This window comes from Bombina bombina, chromosome 7 (assembly GCF_027579735.1).
Source record: "Bombina bombina isolate aBomBom1 chromosome 7, aBomBom1.pri, whole genome shotgun sequence".
Classification (NCBI taxonomy): Eukaryota; Metazoa; Chordata; class Amphibia; order Anura; family Bombinatoridae; genus Bombina; species Bombina bombina.
The window spans coordinates 517,849,621-517,864,995 of NC_069505.1; the positions used below are offsets into that span (position 1 = coordinate 517,849,621).

At 40.9% G+C, this 15,375-nt stretch overlaps 1 protein-coding gene across 1 annotated transcript in view; it reads right to left on the reverse strand.

Moving 5' to 3' along the window:
• Positions 1-14,009, reverse strand: part of SHKBP1 (SH3KBP1 binding protein 1) — a 47,065-nt gene extending 33,056 nt beyond the window's left edge. The window contains exons 1-3 of the mRNA XM_053721763.1: positions 13,887-14,009; positions 10,927-10,980; positions 10,674-10,719 (exon numbers count right to left, since the gene is read on the reverse strand). Of these exons, the coding sequence (XP_053577738.1) occupies positions 10,674-10,719; positions 10,927-10,980; positions 13,887-13,945 (159 nt within the window). The 5' untranslated portion in view covers positions 13,946-14,009. The remainder of the gene's footprint in view (positions 1-10,673; positions 10,720-10,926; positions 10,981-13,886) is intronic.
• Positions 14,010-15,375: the final 1,366 nt, after the last annotated feature.

Sequence of the window (15,375 nt, forward strand, 5' to 3'; positions counted from 1 at the left end):
ACTGATCACACTTAACAGGAGAAAAGAAGTAGCATTAGCTTTCTGTTACAGAAAAACAGAAGAAAAATATTAGGCACGCACATCCAAATTGTGCACACACGTTCCTCAAGAGAATAGAATGAGGACACAGAGAGGAAATAATTTCCAAACAATATTTCCACTTAGGATAAAAAAAAAACGCCTTATCCGAAAAAAAATAAAGTGAATCACACTGCAAAGCCGAGAGTACCTAAACTCTCCGAGCAGAAGATATAGCCAAAAGGAAAACTTTTAAAATCTAAAGGAATGCTATGGCTCAAACTGAGCCAACAGCAAAACCCTAAAACAGGTATAAAACTCCAAGAGGAGCGACAGACTTAAAGTGAAGGTAATGTTTGACAAATCAGTGCCCGGTTTTTAATAATCCTATTAAAAACAGGGGCACTTTAATTCATCAAACTTAACATTTCACTTGTTTTATTCAAATACTTACCTTTTAATCCTGACAGCCACTGCAGCACTTTCTCCGCCCGTCGCAAGCCCTCTTCGCGGGTCCAAAATGACGAATCCGGATTCCTCCAATCACAGCGTTGCCTCAGGCCACGATTCCCCCAGGGGTAAAGCCATGATTGGTGGAAGCCGGATTCATAATTTCTGACGTATGAAGAGGCTTCCGACGGCCGGGGGGAAATCGCTGGAGCGGCTGTCAGGATTAAAAGGTAAGTATTTGAACAAAACAAGTGAAATGTAAAGTTAGATTAATTAAAGTGCCCCTGTTACAAAACTTCTGTAGGCCTATTCATCTCATCTTGAGGTAGAAAAGATCCTTTTCCACCTGAACTATCAGAAATATTCCTGCCAGATCTGGACCAAACAAAGTCTTACCCTTGTAAGGAAACGCCAGAAGCTTGGATGCAGAGGAAAGATCCACTGACCATGAATATAGCCACAAAGCTCCGTGGAATAGCAGAGCGAAGCTAGAGATCTTGGCTCCCCTGCATAAAAACTTGCATGGTAGTATCAGAAAAAATTCTGTTCTGGATTTCCTCCTTAAAGGACTCTCTACCAATTGGAAAAAACAAGGCATTGCACCAATAAGATGCCGCACTTGAAACAGTGGCAAAAAAAACTTCCATGTAAGCCTACAGCTTAGTCCATTGACCCTGAAAGAACAGCTATCCTCTCTAGGAATCGTAGTTCTTTTAGCCATAGAATTGTCCTACTACTATAGGCACCGTGCGTCATGATATTTAATGGAGACAATGACAGGAAACATCCTTTTAAAGACAGGAGACGGGGAAAACTCCAAGAGTAGCTCTCCCATTTCTGTGAAAAAACTCCCAGCACGGTCTGGTACAGGAAAAACTGACACATAGGAATCCTAGTATCTATAAAGTTCACTAGATTCTTTAGGGATTGACAACGACAGACGTATCGGAGTCGCTCCAAGGCAGCCAAAACCTCCTTTAATCACACACAAAGGTGTACAAGCTGAAATCTGAAGGATACCACTTCAGCATCAGATAAGGAATTATACTGTCCAAATCCGAGATTTTACCCTCAGAGGCTACTGACGTATCGTCCTCATCAGACCTATGAGGAAAGCAATCCGTGTAGCAGCAGGCGGTAGAGAAACCCTATTATCTGAATCTCTAATATTCCTCCTGCGATTTTCCCCTGATAATAGGAAAAACAGAAATACCACAGATACCCGAGTAGCAAATTTTGCAGGCCAATAACTCCTCCAGGAGATAATGAGGAACCACAGGGCACTGCAGGTGACGCCATTGAGGCTTGGGACGTGTAAGGAGAAAACTGAGGTATTGCCTAAACAGCATCATCTTGGGAAACATTGGGCTCAGAAGGCAGTGCGTTCTCTCTATCTCAAGAGATCTAGTGAATCAGAACACACATAATTGCATATTTGATAACAATATTAGTGTCTAAAAACCAAACAGAATTTTCTGCAAAAGAAAAACTGAGAGGCAAGACAAAATGCAAATTAAATATTTTAATATATTAATATAATATTAAAAAGTATAAGTAGTGATGCAGGAAAAAATATATAAATCGATCAACCCCAATTGAGGTTAAACCAGTGAAGAAGCCTAAATGAGGTTTAAAAATACTCCAATAAAAAAAAAATAGTAACATCTACTAAAGGACCATCTGGATGATGGTTTGGAGATGGGCATCATTGATAGGCGGACCTTTCATTGCCTATTGGTTGATAATCCTGTAATGCCCATCTTCCACCATCTCCCGAAGGTCCACAAGAGCCTTTCTGAGGTACAAGGGAGACCCATTGTGGCAGGTATAGGCGGCTCCCTGTTTGAGCCCCTTTCTAGATGGGTGGATCAATTCCTCCAGCCATTGGTACAGAAATTGCCTAGCTATTGATAGCTAGGCAATTTCTGTACCAATGGCTGGAGGAATTGTTCCACCCATCTAGAAAGGGGCTCAAACAGGGAGCCGCCTATACCTGCCACAATGGGTCTCCCTTAGGACACTACCCACAATTTGTCCAAATTAGAAAAGATTGTTTGTGAACAGGAGTACAGCTGGATGACAATTAAAGTGACAGTCTACACCAGAATTGTTATTGTTTTAAAATATAGATAATCCCTTTATTACCCATTCCCCAGTTTTGCATAACCAACACAGGTATAATAATATACTTTTAACCTCTGTGATTATCTTGTATCTAAGCCTCTGCAAACTGCCCTTTTATTTCAGCTCTTTTGACAGACTTGCAGTATAGCCAATCAGTGCCTGCTCTTAGATAACACTGTGCTCAAGCACATGAAGTTATCTATATGAAATACGTGAACTAACACCCTCTATTGGTGAAAAACTGTTAAAATGCATTCTGAAAAGAGGTGGCCTTCAAGGTCTAAGAAATTTGCATATGAACCTCCTAGGTTAAGCTTTCAACTAAGAATACCAAAAGAGCAAAGCAAAATTGGTGATAAAAGTAAATTGGAAAATTGTTTAAAATTACATGCCCTATCTGAATCATGAACGTTTTTTTTGGCCTAGACTGTCCCTTTAATGTTGTCTCTCTGTACTCCACAATACCCCATGAATTTGAAATTGAAGCAATAGATTTCTATTTAGATACATATACAGGGCTTTCAGAGGAATACAAGCAATATATTCTCAGGAGTAATTGAGTTTCTCTTGAAACACAATTTTTTCAAATTTTCTGACACTATCTCCAGAGACGTGGAACTGCGACGGGGCAAAATTTCCCCCTTCCTAGGCCAACCTCTTTATGGGGTGGTGGGAGCGGTTCCACGTCTTTGGAGATAGAAATGTCTACTCTGCACATTTGATCAAGTATATGAGGTTTATTGACGACCTTCTGAAATATTTTGGTCTTCAGATGTATCAAAGGCACAAGATTTTGTGAATTATCTCAATATGAACCAAGTTGGGATGAGATTCACCTTTGAATGGCATAAGACCACCATCAACTATTTAGATGTTACATTAACATCAGATTGTCACAATAAAAGGATCATCTCCTCTCTCTATAGGAAACCCATTTCGGGGAATTCCCTCTTACATGCCCGAAGCAGTCATCCAGGGCATGTTTTTAAGGGGATTGCTAAAGGACAGTTCCTACGTGTAAAACGGAACTGTACCTTGGATAGTAATTTCCTCAGAGAGAGTCAGATTCTAACTGAACGTCTAAATGCCAGGGATTATCCGAATAAGATTGTTGGCAGAGCCTTTAAAGGGATAATAAACCCTAAAGTTTTATTTTATGATTCAGATAGAACATACGTTTTTAAACAACTTTCCAATTTAATTCTATTATCAAATTTTCTTCATTCTCTTGTTATCCAATGCTGAAGGGACAGCATTGCACTACTGACAGGAAGCTGAAAATATCTATTTAGCCAATCACAAGAGACAAATGTGTGCAGGCACCAATTAGCAGCAGCTCCCACTAGTGTAGGATATGTGCGTATTCATTTTTTAACAAGGGATATTAAGAGAACGAAGCACATTTGAAAATAGAAGTGAATTTAAAAGTATCTTAAAATGACATGCTCTATCTGAATCCTGCAAGTTTAATTTTGACTTAACTAACCCTTTAATGAGGTAAAGCAGATGGAGAGGGCGCAGTTGTTTGGCCCCAAGAACACATGTGTAGCCCCAGACAATAAGCAAATACAAAGAAAAAAACATTGTTTGTAACAGTGTATTCTAATCAATATTACCAGGTGTGTAATATTATTAGGAAAAATCTTCCAATTTTGAGGGGTGACAAACAACTGCGAACTACAAGAGGGGAGGTATGTCAGTTTGTTTACAAACGAAACTTGTCATTAGGCAATATACTTTCCCCTAGAATGTTAAAACCTAAGAAAGTACAGAGCTCTTGATTGCATTTTAAGTGAGGTAAACGAACATGCAGGTCTTGTGACCACGTTAACATATCCACAACTTTTAGCTCGACCACCACCTTGGAGGTGATCGAGACTAAAGGGTGTGTTAAATGTGGTAATAAATTTGTGGTATATCTTATTGAATGCAGCATCTGTTCTCGACAGTATGTAGGGAGGACCACAAGGGAGGTTGGCACCTGTATAAAAGAACATTTGTCTTATATTACCAACAAAAGAGCGGTGTCGGCCTTGTCCAAACATTTCTTGGAGGTCCATAATGGAAATGTTGACTCCTTCAGGTAGCAGGCTATCAAACAGATAATAAGACCCCCCTAGAGGAGGGGATAAATTCCAGATACTTTCCAGACAGGAAATATACTGGATCCATAAGCTGGGTAGCCTGCTACCTGTGGGATTCAATTCAAAATTTGACATTATAAATTATTGGCACCGTTAATACAACTTTACTCCTAATCATATCCAAAATTATGGTTAGGGTTTACATATGGATTTCTAACATCTAATTAGATAGGTTAGTTGAGCTGTATTTAACATCTTTACACTGATTTTCTCAATGAGAATTAATCTGTTATAAAATCATAAAATTATATCTTTCTCTTTTTGTTCTCTCTAATGAGTTGGCTCTAGTTTTGGATAGGGTTATATATACACATGTATCCCCATCCTTTTAAACAATGCTAGTAGCCCTTTATACCTATAATTGGGTCTTAACATTGCTGGGTATTTTAATTCATGAATTTAGTAATTTGGTCTTTTGGCTATGGGGTTATTATATAGATTAATAGTTATCGGTGGAATGTGACATTACTGAGTGCACTAATCATATCCATTGATATCAATATTTAATATCCCTTATTAAATCATTATGACCATGACTATTAATATAATAATACTATTTTACCATTACCTTATTGCTTGAAATTGTTGACCCACTATGGGTTGGTTAGAGAGACGTAGTAAAGTATAATATCATCAATTACATTATCAAAAGACAACTCTCTTGATATGGATACCTCATGCAACATTAACCTCTTGTTGTATTCTTTATTATCTATATCCCTAACAATTTTGTCCCCCCGACAGGTACCTTACTGAGTATATCCAGTATTAATTTTTGGTATCCAAATATTAAAACTTTGAATTAAGTGTATGGCAAGAACGTCTTTATCATAAAATCTACATTAACATTATTTTTACCTTTAAAAGTTACATGGACGTTACTTGTTTAGTAAGTTTCATTAACTTTTTCTAGATTATCCTATGGAATGTTCTGTTATATCATCTATTTTGCATGTATTACTGTTCTTTGTAACTTGTAATTTATTTGACATGTTAAAAGGGTTAATATGAGAATCTGGGCCCCTCCAATGGGAGGTGTTCTGTTCTTTTAAATATTTTGCACCTGTTGCACCGTTTTAGTTTAGTTTATGACTACAGTCTGAGCGACCAAAACCGGTCAAACAACTATCTTTATTGCCTGACCCTTGGAGTCTGCCGTTTTTATTGGAGTATGAAAAAAAGTTTGATCGTTTTTAAACCTCATTTGGGCTTCTTCACTGGTTTAACCTCAATTGGGGTTGATCGATTATATATTTTTTCCTGCATTACTAAGTGGAGTACTAGGACTCAATATCGCTATCCATCTACCCCTTGAGAACCAATAGTGTGGTTTTTCCGGTCCAGCTATAGTGGGTGCTGCTTAGGAGCGGAGCAGTGTGTGTGTGAGACGCTGAAGATTTGGCTGGAGACTAGCAGCTCTACGGAGGACAGCAGCACAAGCGGCTAAGGAATACTCACAGATTGTGAACCTGGAAACAACTACTTTGACACACGGTACAGTACTCATATTGCTTGTACACTGACAGGGCAACCTTAGAGGGTGTGACTGGCCATTAAAGGGTCTTTGCAAACGATATATATTCGGATGACCGCTATTAGCCTGGATGTCGGTTAAACTCCATGGTACAGGTGTATATAGTAATTTGTATGTGATTGTTTTCCAGGCACGGAGCAGATGGAACTTTAGGGGCAGGAGAGGTATATCCCCAGCCCCCTTTGGCTATCTGAGACAGCTATCATTATTGCGCTTAGTACTGTTCATCTGCATATTTGTCATTATTCTACCTTTCCACCACTCTAACATCCTCCCACACGCTGCATGTTGCGTTAGTAACAGCCCTACCACCTACCCACTCATTACTATTACTACTTATCACTGGATATAATGTCCGTTCTATAAGCAGTGATGTTTATGCACATATCATTTAAAAAGGGACATTATACACATTTTTTTCTTTGCATAAATGTTTTGCAGATCTATTTATATAGCCCATAAAGTTTTTTGTTTTTTTTAAATGTATATTGCTTATTTTTAAATAACATTGCTCTGATTTTCAGACTCCTAACCATGCCCCAAAGTTTTAGGAGAATACCGACAGATACCTTCTCCAGCTTGCTCCTGTTTGTGTAAAGGGTCTTTTCATATGCAAAAGAATGGGGAGGGGGCTTTCCGGCTACCTTTTAAACAGAGCTAAACTGAGAGCTTCTAAGTTTTTAAACAGTTTTATTCTGGATTTTTATATCAGTATCTGTGCATCTTATTTTTTTATAGTATATAAAAATGCACAAATACCCTGCCTATTCTGTGTGTGTTACAACATCCCTTAAAGGGACAGTATACACCAATTTTCATATAACTGCATGTAATAACATGTAGTTATATGAAAATTGGTGTATTCTGTCCCTTTAAGGGACGTTGTAACACACACAGAATAGACAGGGATGTTTGTGTATATAACCAGGATGAGCACTCTCACTTCAACAGCCAGGGTGCTAGTGGGTTGTAGATAATAGTAGCAAAAACTTGCACTCGCTGGACTTTTTCAAACGCAAAAAACTTTTAATGTAACGTTTCGGAGACAAAGTATCCCCTTCCTCAGACAAAAGTGAAATGGCAATACAAGCAGTATAAAAAGGCAAACAGAGTGATAACCCCTCCCCCCAATTAAGACAAAAAACCGCCAAAATGGTAGTCATAACAACCACACCAAACATAGTGTCAGTGTTACTAAGCCAAACAACTAATTTGAAAAATGCAAATTTACTGATTAAGTGATAAAAGTTCAAGTGTGAAGCACTATATAAATGTGAGACATGATTTAAAAGCTATATACATATATCCAACTTAAATGAAATAATAAATTCAAATTAATAAATTTGATATTCACATCTGGACAGATATTTCACAAGCATATCCCATTCTGAAACCATTTGATGGGGGAAAAACAGCGTAGTGAGGAGAATGGGAAACACAAACTCACATACAAATCTCACTATCTGATCGTTCAAATGTCAAAAACAGATAGTGAGATTTGTATGTGAGTTTGTGTTTCCCATTCTCCTCACTACGCTGTTTTTCCCCCATCAAATGGTTTTAGTATGGGATATGCTTGTGAAATATCTGTCCAGATGTGAATATCAAATTTATTAATTTGAATTTATTATTTCATTTAAGTTGGATATATGTATATAGCTTTTAAATCATGTCTCACATTTATATAGTGCTTCACACTTGAACTTTTATCACTTAATCAGTAAATTTGCATTTTTCAAATTAGTTGTTTGGCTTAGTAACACTGACACTATGTTTGGTGTGGTTGTTATGACTACCATTTTGGCGGTTTTTTGTCTTAATTGGGGGGAGGGGTTATCACTCTGTTTGCCTTTTTATACTGCTTGTATTGCCATTTCACTTTTGTCTGAGGAAGGGGATACTTTGTCTCCGAAACGTTACATTAAAAGTTTTTTGCGTTTGAAAAAGTCCAGAGAGTGCAAGTTTTTGCTACTAATGCTACTATATATATATAGCATAGTACAGTGATATAAAGATAGCATTGCACTGAAAATAAAAAAGCTGTGTAAGCACAGTTCTCAGCCGGAGGAGGCGGGGTCACATGACCGGACCCGGTAAAGTACAGAAATGGCGTCTCAGCTCCTTCTCAAAGAAGGAGGAGGCGGGTTAACGGCAACAGCATGGAAATGAAGCGCACAAAAATGTTCTAACATCGCGCTTTATTTACCATGTGAAACAAGCCACAGAAATACTGCTGACCCTGAGGCTGCCCTCAATGTACAAGGCAGAGTACTCCGGTAAAAAAAAACACAAACGAACTGCGCAGAAAAATACATAGTGCGCAAACAAATCTTAATACTGTGAAACCAACACACCACATAAAAGTGGAACAGTAATTTTGGGGAATCGTTAACCCTTAAGGTGCCCCTGAAACATACATATGAGCTCAACAAAAAGCAACAGTAATTTGGAGGTATCGTTCTTAACCCCTTATGCCTTTAAACACATGAGCCCAACAAACAGGGGATCCCTATTAACCCCTAGTCTCCTGTCACCATAAAGCGCCTGCATCCTGCCAAAGGATATATCAGTCCCATCTAATGTTGCAGAGAAGGCTCCTTAACCCTTATAGTGCCAGTCTCCCACCCACAAGATGAAAAGGCACTTACCTGCAGTCTAGCCGTCCGGCAGGAGGACAGCCTACATGATATGAGAGGATGCCACTCCTCACAGAGACCTGTAGAGAAAAGAAAGAACAGAGTAAACCTACTCAGGCTTTCTAAACCATGGGCAGCAACCATGTTAGGAAAATGCAGCAAGGTCCACCTTACAAGTTCCTAACTGCTTTAAAGCCACCACTGTCCTACTGAAGAGACTAACGTGGAGTACGGCTACACCCAAACTTGAAAAGAAAGATCAGAGCAAACCTACTCTGGCTTTCAAAATAACAAACTCTTGATTGAAGTGAAATAAATCCTATCTTCTTCAGACACCAAAACTTCACCTCCTCCTTGCACTGAAGGCAAAGAGAATGACTGGGGTTGTGGGAAGGGAAGTGATACTTAACAGTTTGACAGTGGTACTCTCTGCCTCCTCCTGCTGGCCAGAAGTAATAATCCCAACAGTAAATTGATTTAACCATGGACTCACCGTATCTTAGGAAAGAAAATGGATTTAAACCACTGCAGACTAACAGAAGCGTTAATTGTCAGTTTAGAAATGTGCTATATTATACAGATCCAGTTATGGAGAGAGAGAGAAAGAAAGAGAGAAAGAGAGAAAGAAAGAGAGAAAGAGAGAAAGAGAGAAAGAGAAAGAGAGAAAGAGAGAGAAAGAGAAAGAGAAAGAGAGAGAGAGAGAAAGAGAGAAAGAGAGAAAGAGAGAGAGAGAAAGAGAGAGAGAGAAAGAGAGAGAGAAAGAAAGAAAGAGAGAGAGAAAGAGAGAGAGAAAGAGAGAGAGAAAGAGAGAGAGAAAGAGAGAGAGAGAGAAAGAGAGAAAGAGAGAAAGAGAGAAAGAGAGAGAGAGAGAGAGAAAGAGAGAAAGAGAGAAAGAGAGAAAGAGAGAAAGAGAGAGAGAGAGAGAGAAAGAGAGAGAGAAAGAAAGAGAAAGAAAGAGAAAGAAAGAGAGAAAGAAAGAGAGAGAGAGAGAAAGAAAGAAAGAGAAAGAGAGAGAGAAAGAAAGAGAAAGAAAGAGAAAGAAAGAGAAAGAGAAAGAGAGAGAAAGAGAAAGAGAGAGAAAGAGAAAGAGAGAGAAAGAGAGAGAAAGAGAAAGAGAGAAAAAGAGAAAAGAGAAAGAGAGAAAGAGAGAAAAAGAGAAAAGAGAAAGAGAGAAAAAGAGAGAAAAAGAGAGAAAAAGAGAAAAAAAGAGAGAAAAAGAGAAAGAGAGAAAAAGAGAAAGAGAGAAAAAGAAAAAGAGAGAAAAAGAGAGAAAAAGAGAGAAAAAGAGAGAAAAAGAGAGAAAAAGAGAGAAAAAGAGAGAAAAAGAGAGAAAAAGAGAGAAAAAGAGAGAAAGAGAGAGAAAGAGAGAAAAAGAGAGAGAAAGAGAGAAAAAGAGAGAAAGAGAGAAAGAGAGAGAAAGAGAGAGAAAGAGAGAAAAAGAGAGAAAGAGAGAGAAAGAGAGAGAAAGAGAGAGAAAGAGAGGAAGAGAGAGAAAAAGAGAGAAAAAGAGAGAAAAAGAGAGAAAGAGAGAGAAAAAGAGAGAAAGAGAGAGAAAGAGAGAGAAAGAGAGAGAAAAAGAGAGAAAAAGAGAAAGAGAGGGAAAAAGAGAGAAAAAGAGAGAAAAAGAGGAAGAGAGAGAAAAAGAGAGAAAGAGAGAGAAAAAGAGAGAAAGAGAGAGAAAAAAGAGAGAAAAAGAGAAGAAAAAAAGAGAGAAAAAGAGAGAAAAAGAAAGAGAGAGAAAGAGAGAGAAAGAAATAAACAACTCACTGCTCCTGTTTCATCTTTTAGAGTTGATATTCGGCCACTGAGGAGGCTAAGGGGAGAAAAGAACAAAGAATTCTAAGACATTTGGTTTGTTCTGCAATCAAGTTGCTTAGTAAAGATAGAAAGGCTGATCACAGAGGGAGAAGGGGGGTTAAAACTGGGACTAATCAATATGCAAATATAAATTTACACAGACAGTAATGGTCCACACACACAAAACCTAGATTTTTACTAAAAATGTTTGAGGTAAACTTGCCTGGAAAAGAAAGTGTCAGAGGCCCATGTCAGTGTCTGTCTGGAGGTGCTGAACCTGTAAAAAAAAAAAAAAAAAAAAAAAAAACCCGGAGAGAAATTAGCATGTTGCACACCCTGTTGTTACACTCAGCCTAGTAAACCAATACACCACATCAATCTAGCAACATAATCTAACAGCCCAAAACACCAGCTCTATTCTCACAGTAAGCCCAGAACATACAATCTCTCCTCATAGCTACCATGGCATGCCCCGTTTAATGACAGCAAGCCCCGGCACATATCCTCTGCTCACAGCCAACCTAGTACAAGCACTCTCCTAGCAACCAGCCTGGCGCATATACCCTTTCTCATTATCCAGAATGGCATGCATGCCCCTTCCTCAAAGCCAACACTGTCCTCACAACCAGCCTAACATGCACGGTTTCCCTTTACAACCAGATTAGCACGATCCCACAAAAACAGCCTGGCAAGAACTGCCTCTAGCAGTCAGCTTGGCACATGTTGCCCATGTGCTTAGCATAACATGAATGCCCTTGTCAGTCTGGCGCTCCTGACCTCCCATTACATTATGTATGATACTCAAATACTCCCCTGACACTCAGCCTGGCATTCATGCACTACTCTGGCACACATGTTCTCTTCCAGACACTCTACCTTACACTTGACCTAGCATGCATGCCCTTGGCACATAGACCCTCACCTCAGTCAGGCCCTCCCTTCACAACCTGGCTCTCATCACAATTAACCTGCCACAAATGTCCTATTCATACAGCCAGCCTACCACTTAACCCTCCTCTTCATGGTCAGCCAGGCACACATTTACTATTCATACAACCAGCATGGCATATTTATAAACACATTCAGCCTACCACTTGACCATCCTCTTCATAGTCAGCCTGGCAGTCATACCTGCTTCTCTCAGTCAGCCTGGCATGCATGCTCCCTCCCTAAACCAGCTAGCAACTTATATCTGCTCCTCCCAGTTAGCCAGCTGGCACACAATGCCCTGGCACACAATTCCTCCACACAAATTCCAGCCTGCCATTCATTTAAAATAGACCTTTATTTCTCAAATACATTTGTGTCCCAGCCACACACTTTAATCATTTATTTTTAAAGTGCCAACGTATTATGCAGTGTTATGCATGCCTGCTCCTCACAGTCAGCATAACGCACATGCAGTCTACCTGCCACACATGCCTTCTTCTCACAGCCAGCCTGACAAATAATTTATTTATAAAATGCCAACAATGTTATGCAGCACTTTCTCACTGCCAGCCTGCCACACACTTATCATTTATTTTCAAAGTGCCAACATATTATGCAGAGTTATGCATTTCTGCTCCTCACAGTCTGCCACACATGCCTTCTTCTCACAGCCAGCCTGACTATATATAATTTATTTATAAAGTGCCAACATGCTATGCAGCGCTTTACATGTCCTCTCTTCATAGTTAGTCTAACATGTATGCACCTCCTAATAGACTGACACTGCCCCCTTCTCACAGTCAGCCTGGAACGCGTAACCCCCTGTTTGCAGACAGCCTGGTACACATGCCCTCTCCTCACAGCCTGTCATGCTTCTTTTCACTACTGCCCTGGCACACGTGTCCCCTGTTTGCAGACAGCCTGGTACACATGCCCTCTCCTCACAGCCTGTCATGCTTCTTTTCACTACTGCCCTGGCACACGTGTCCCCTGTTTGCAGACAGCCTGGTACACATGCCCTCTCCTCACAGCCTGTCATGCTTCTTTTCACTACTGCCCTGGCACACGTGTCCCCTGTTTGCAGACAGCCTGGTACGCATGCTCTCTCCTCACAGGCTATCATGCTTCTTTTCACTACCGCACTGGCACACATGTCCCCCTGTTTGCAGACAGCATGGCACGCGTGACCCCCTGCTTGCAGACAGCTTGGCACGCGTGACCCCCCCGCCCCTGCTTGCAAACAGCCTGGCATGCGTGACCCCCCCCCTTGCTTGCAGACAGCCTGGCACGTGTAACCCCCCCTTGCTTGCAGACAGCCTGGCACGCATGACACCCCCCCTGCTTGCAGACAGCCTGGCACGCATGACACCCCCCCTGCTTGCAGACAGCCTGGCATGCGTGACCCCCCCCTTGCTTGCAGACAGCCTGGCACGTGTGAACCCCCCTTGCTTGCAAACAGCCTGGCACGCATGACACCCCCCCCCCCTGCTTGCAGACAGCCTGGCATGCGTGACCCCCCCCCCTGCTTGCAGACAGCCTGGCACGTGTGACCCCCCCCTTGCTTGCAAACAGCCTGGCACGCATGACACCCCCCCTGCTTGCAGACAGCCTGGCACGTGTGACCCCCCCCCCCTGCTTGCAGACAGCCTGGCACGTGTGACCCCCCCTTGCTTGCAAACAGCCTGGCACGCATGACACCCCCCCCCCCCTGCTTGCAGACAGCCTGGCATGCGTGACCCCCCCCCCTTGCTTGCAGACAGCCTGGCACGCGTGACTGACACCCCCCCCTTGCAGACAGCCTGGCACGCGTGAACCCCCTCCCCTGCTTGCAGACAGCCTGGCACGCATGCCCTCTCCTCACAGCCTGTCATGCTTCTTTTCACTACCGCCCTGGCACACGTGTCCCCTGTTTGCAGACAGCCTGGCACACGTGACCCCCTATTTGCAGACAGCCTGGCACGCATCATGCCCTCTCCTCACATCCTGTGTCATACATGCATTCTTTTCAATACCGCCCTGGCACACTCGTCACGTGTCTCCTCTTCACTAGAAGCCAGACACTTGCAGCCCATTCTTGCTGAACTAGGCACACGCAATCTTTATACACAAACACTTCCTATGACTCCTGATACTTTATTTCTACAGCAGCATCTCGTTTTGCAAGAAAATCGCAATGTGTTAGAAAAAAAGCAGTGTCACCTCACAACCACAATGCCCAAAACCCTGCATTTTTCCCCGTCAAGCATTTCTCACCTCTTTCCCCCCACATTAAGGTGTATCACCTCCCCACTGCGGCCCCCGGGCCCCGCCATGCCCGGTATTTCCTCCTCAATACGCCGCCATATTTCCGGCAACACCGGACACTTGGATGTGTAACTTTACAGCATTCCATTGGTTGCGCTGAGAATTGTTAGTCCCGCCCACTAAGAGAACCTCTCTTAATGGTTAAAACGTATGCCAATCTATGGAGCCCGCCTACTCTATGATTTTTTTATAGCTATCCGGTTGGTCACACCTATAATTTAAAGAGAATGTCGCTAATGTCTGTGATTGGTTGAAGAACACGTCGGAAAAAAAAATAAAAAATTTAAAGGGACATGAAACCAATTTTTTTTCTTTTCTGATTTAGAAAGAGCATGCAATTTAAAATAACTCTCTAATTTACTTATATTATCTAATTTGCTTCATTCTCTTGATATCCTTTTGCTGAAAAGCATATCTAGATAGGCTCAGTATCTGCTGATTGTTGGCTGCACATAGATGTCTCGCATGATTGGCTCACCATGTGCATTGCTGTTTCTTCAACAAAGAATTAAGCAAATTACAAAATATAATTAAATTGAAATGTTATTTAAAATTCATTCTTTCTCTGAATCATGAAAGAAAAAATGTGGGTTTAATGTCCCTTTAAAGGTTACATAAATATTGTGCCTTAGGTGCCTACTCCCACTTAAAATTATTGTAAATTTAGTGCAATTTGGAATTACTGGCGTATTCCTCATGTCTGTAGCACCTAAATCACTATGTGGGGTTTTTATTATATGAAAGGTATGTTTATTAATTAAGATTTTAATTACCGAGCTTTATCATTGCTAGCTGCGCCCCCTGCATAATTTCCTGGTCTGAGTATAGAGCGGATCCACCCGCTCTCTATGTCATCATATGGGCATCTCTGTCTTCACGGATCGAATTGCGCATGCGTTCAGTCTATAAGTCTGCAATCTAATATGTAGCGCATGCGCTTTGTAAACGTGGGGCGTGTTAGGTTTTTTACAGTCGCTGACTGGCCTCGGTTTTGAATGCACGTTCAAAAAACTTGACTTCCATAATCAATGGCGGTGATTCTACAGCGGAGGAACGGAGGGTCAATTGGAGGATTATAAAAGTAAATATTTAAAAAACAGCATTATAAGAGATTTCATGAATGAAAGTCCATTTCGATTTTGATTTACTCAGACATCCCAACCTGCAAAATCTCATTTCAGTGAGGTGGCTTCTCCCGCTACTGCACCAACACAACCCCCCCCCCGGTTATATATTGGACACCTTGAAACCCTAAATAAGATAGAGACTTATCATTAAAGTAGCTTCCCACTAAAGTCATATTTAAAAAAAAAGTAGTTTTATTGCACAACCATGTACAACAAACCTATTTTCGTATGCTTGTTGAATGCTTAAATATTTTAGTATATAAGTTTAATTACGTGCAGTAAATAAGGTAGTATTTGTGTTTTATTTTATT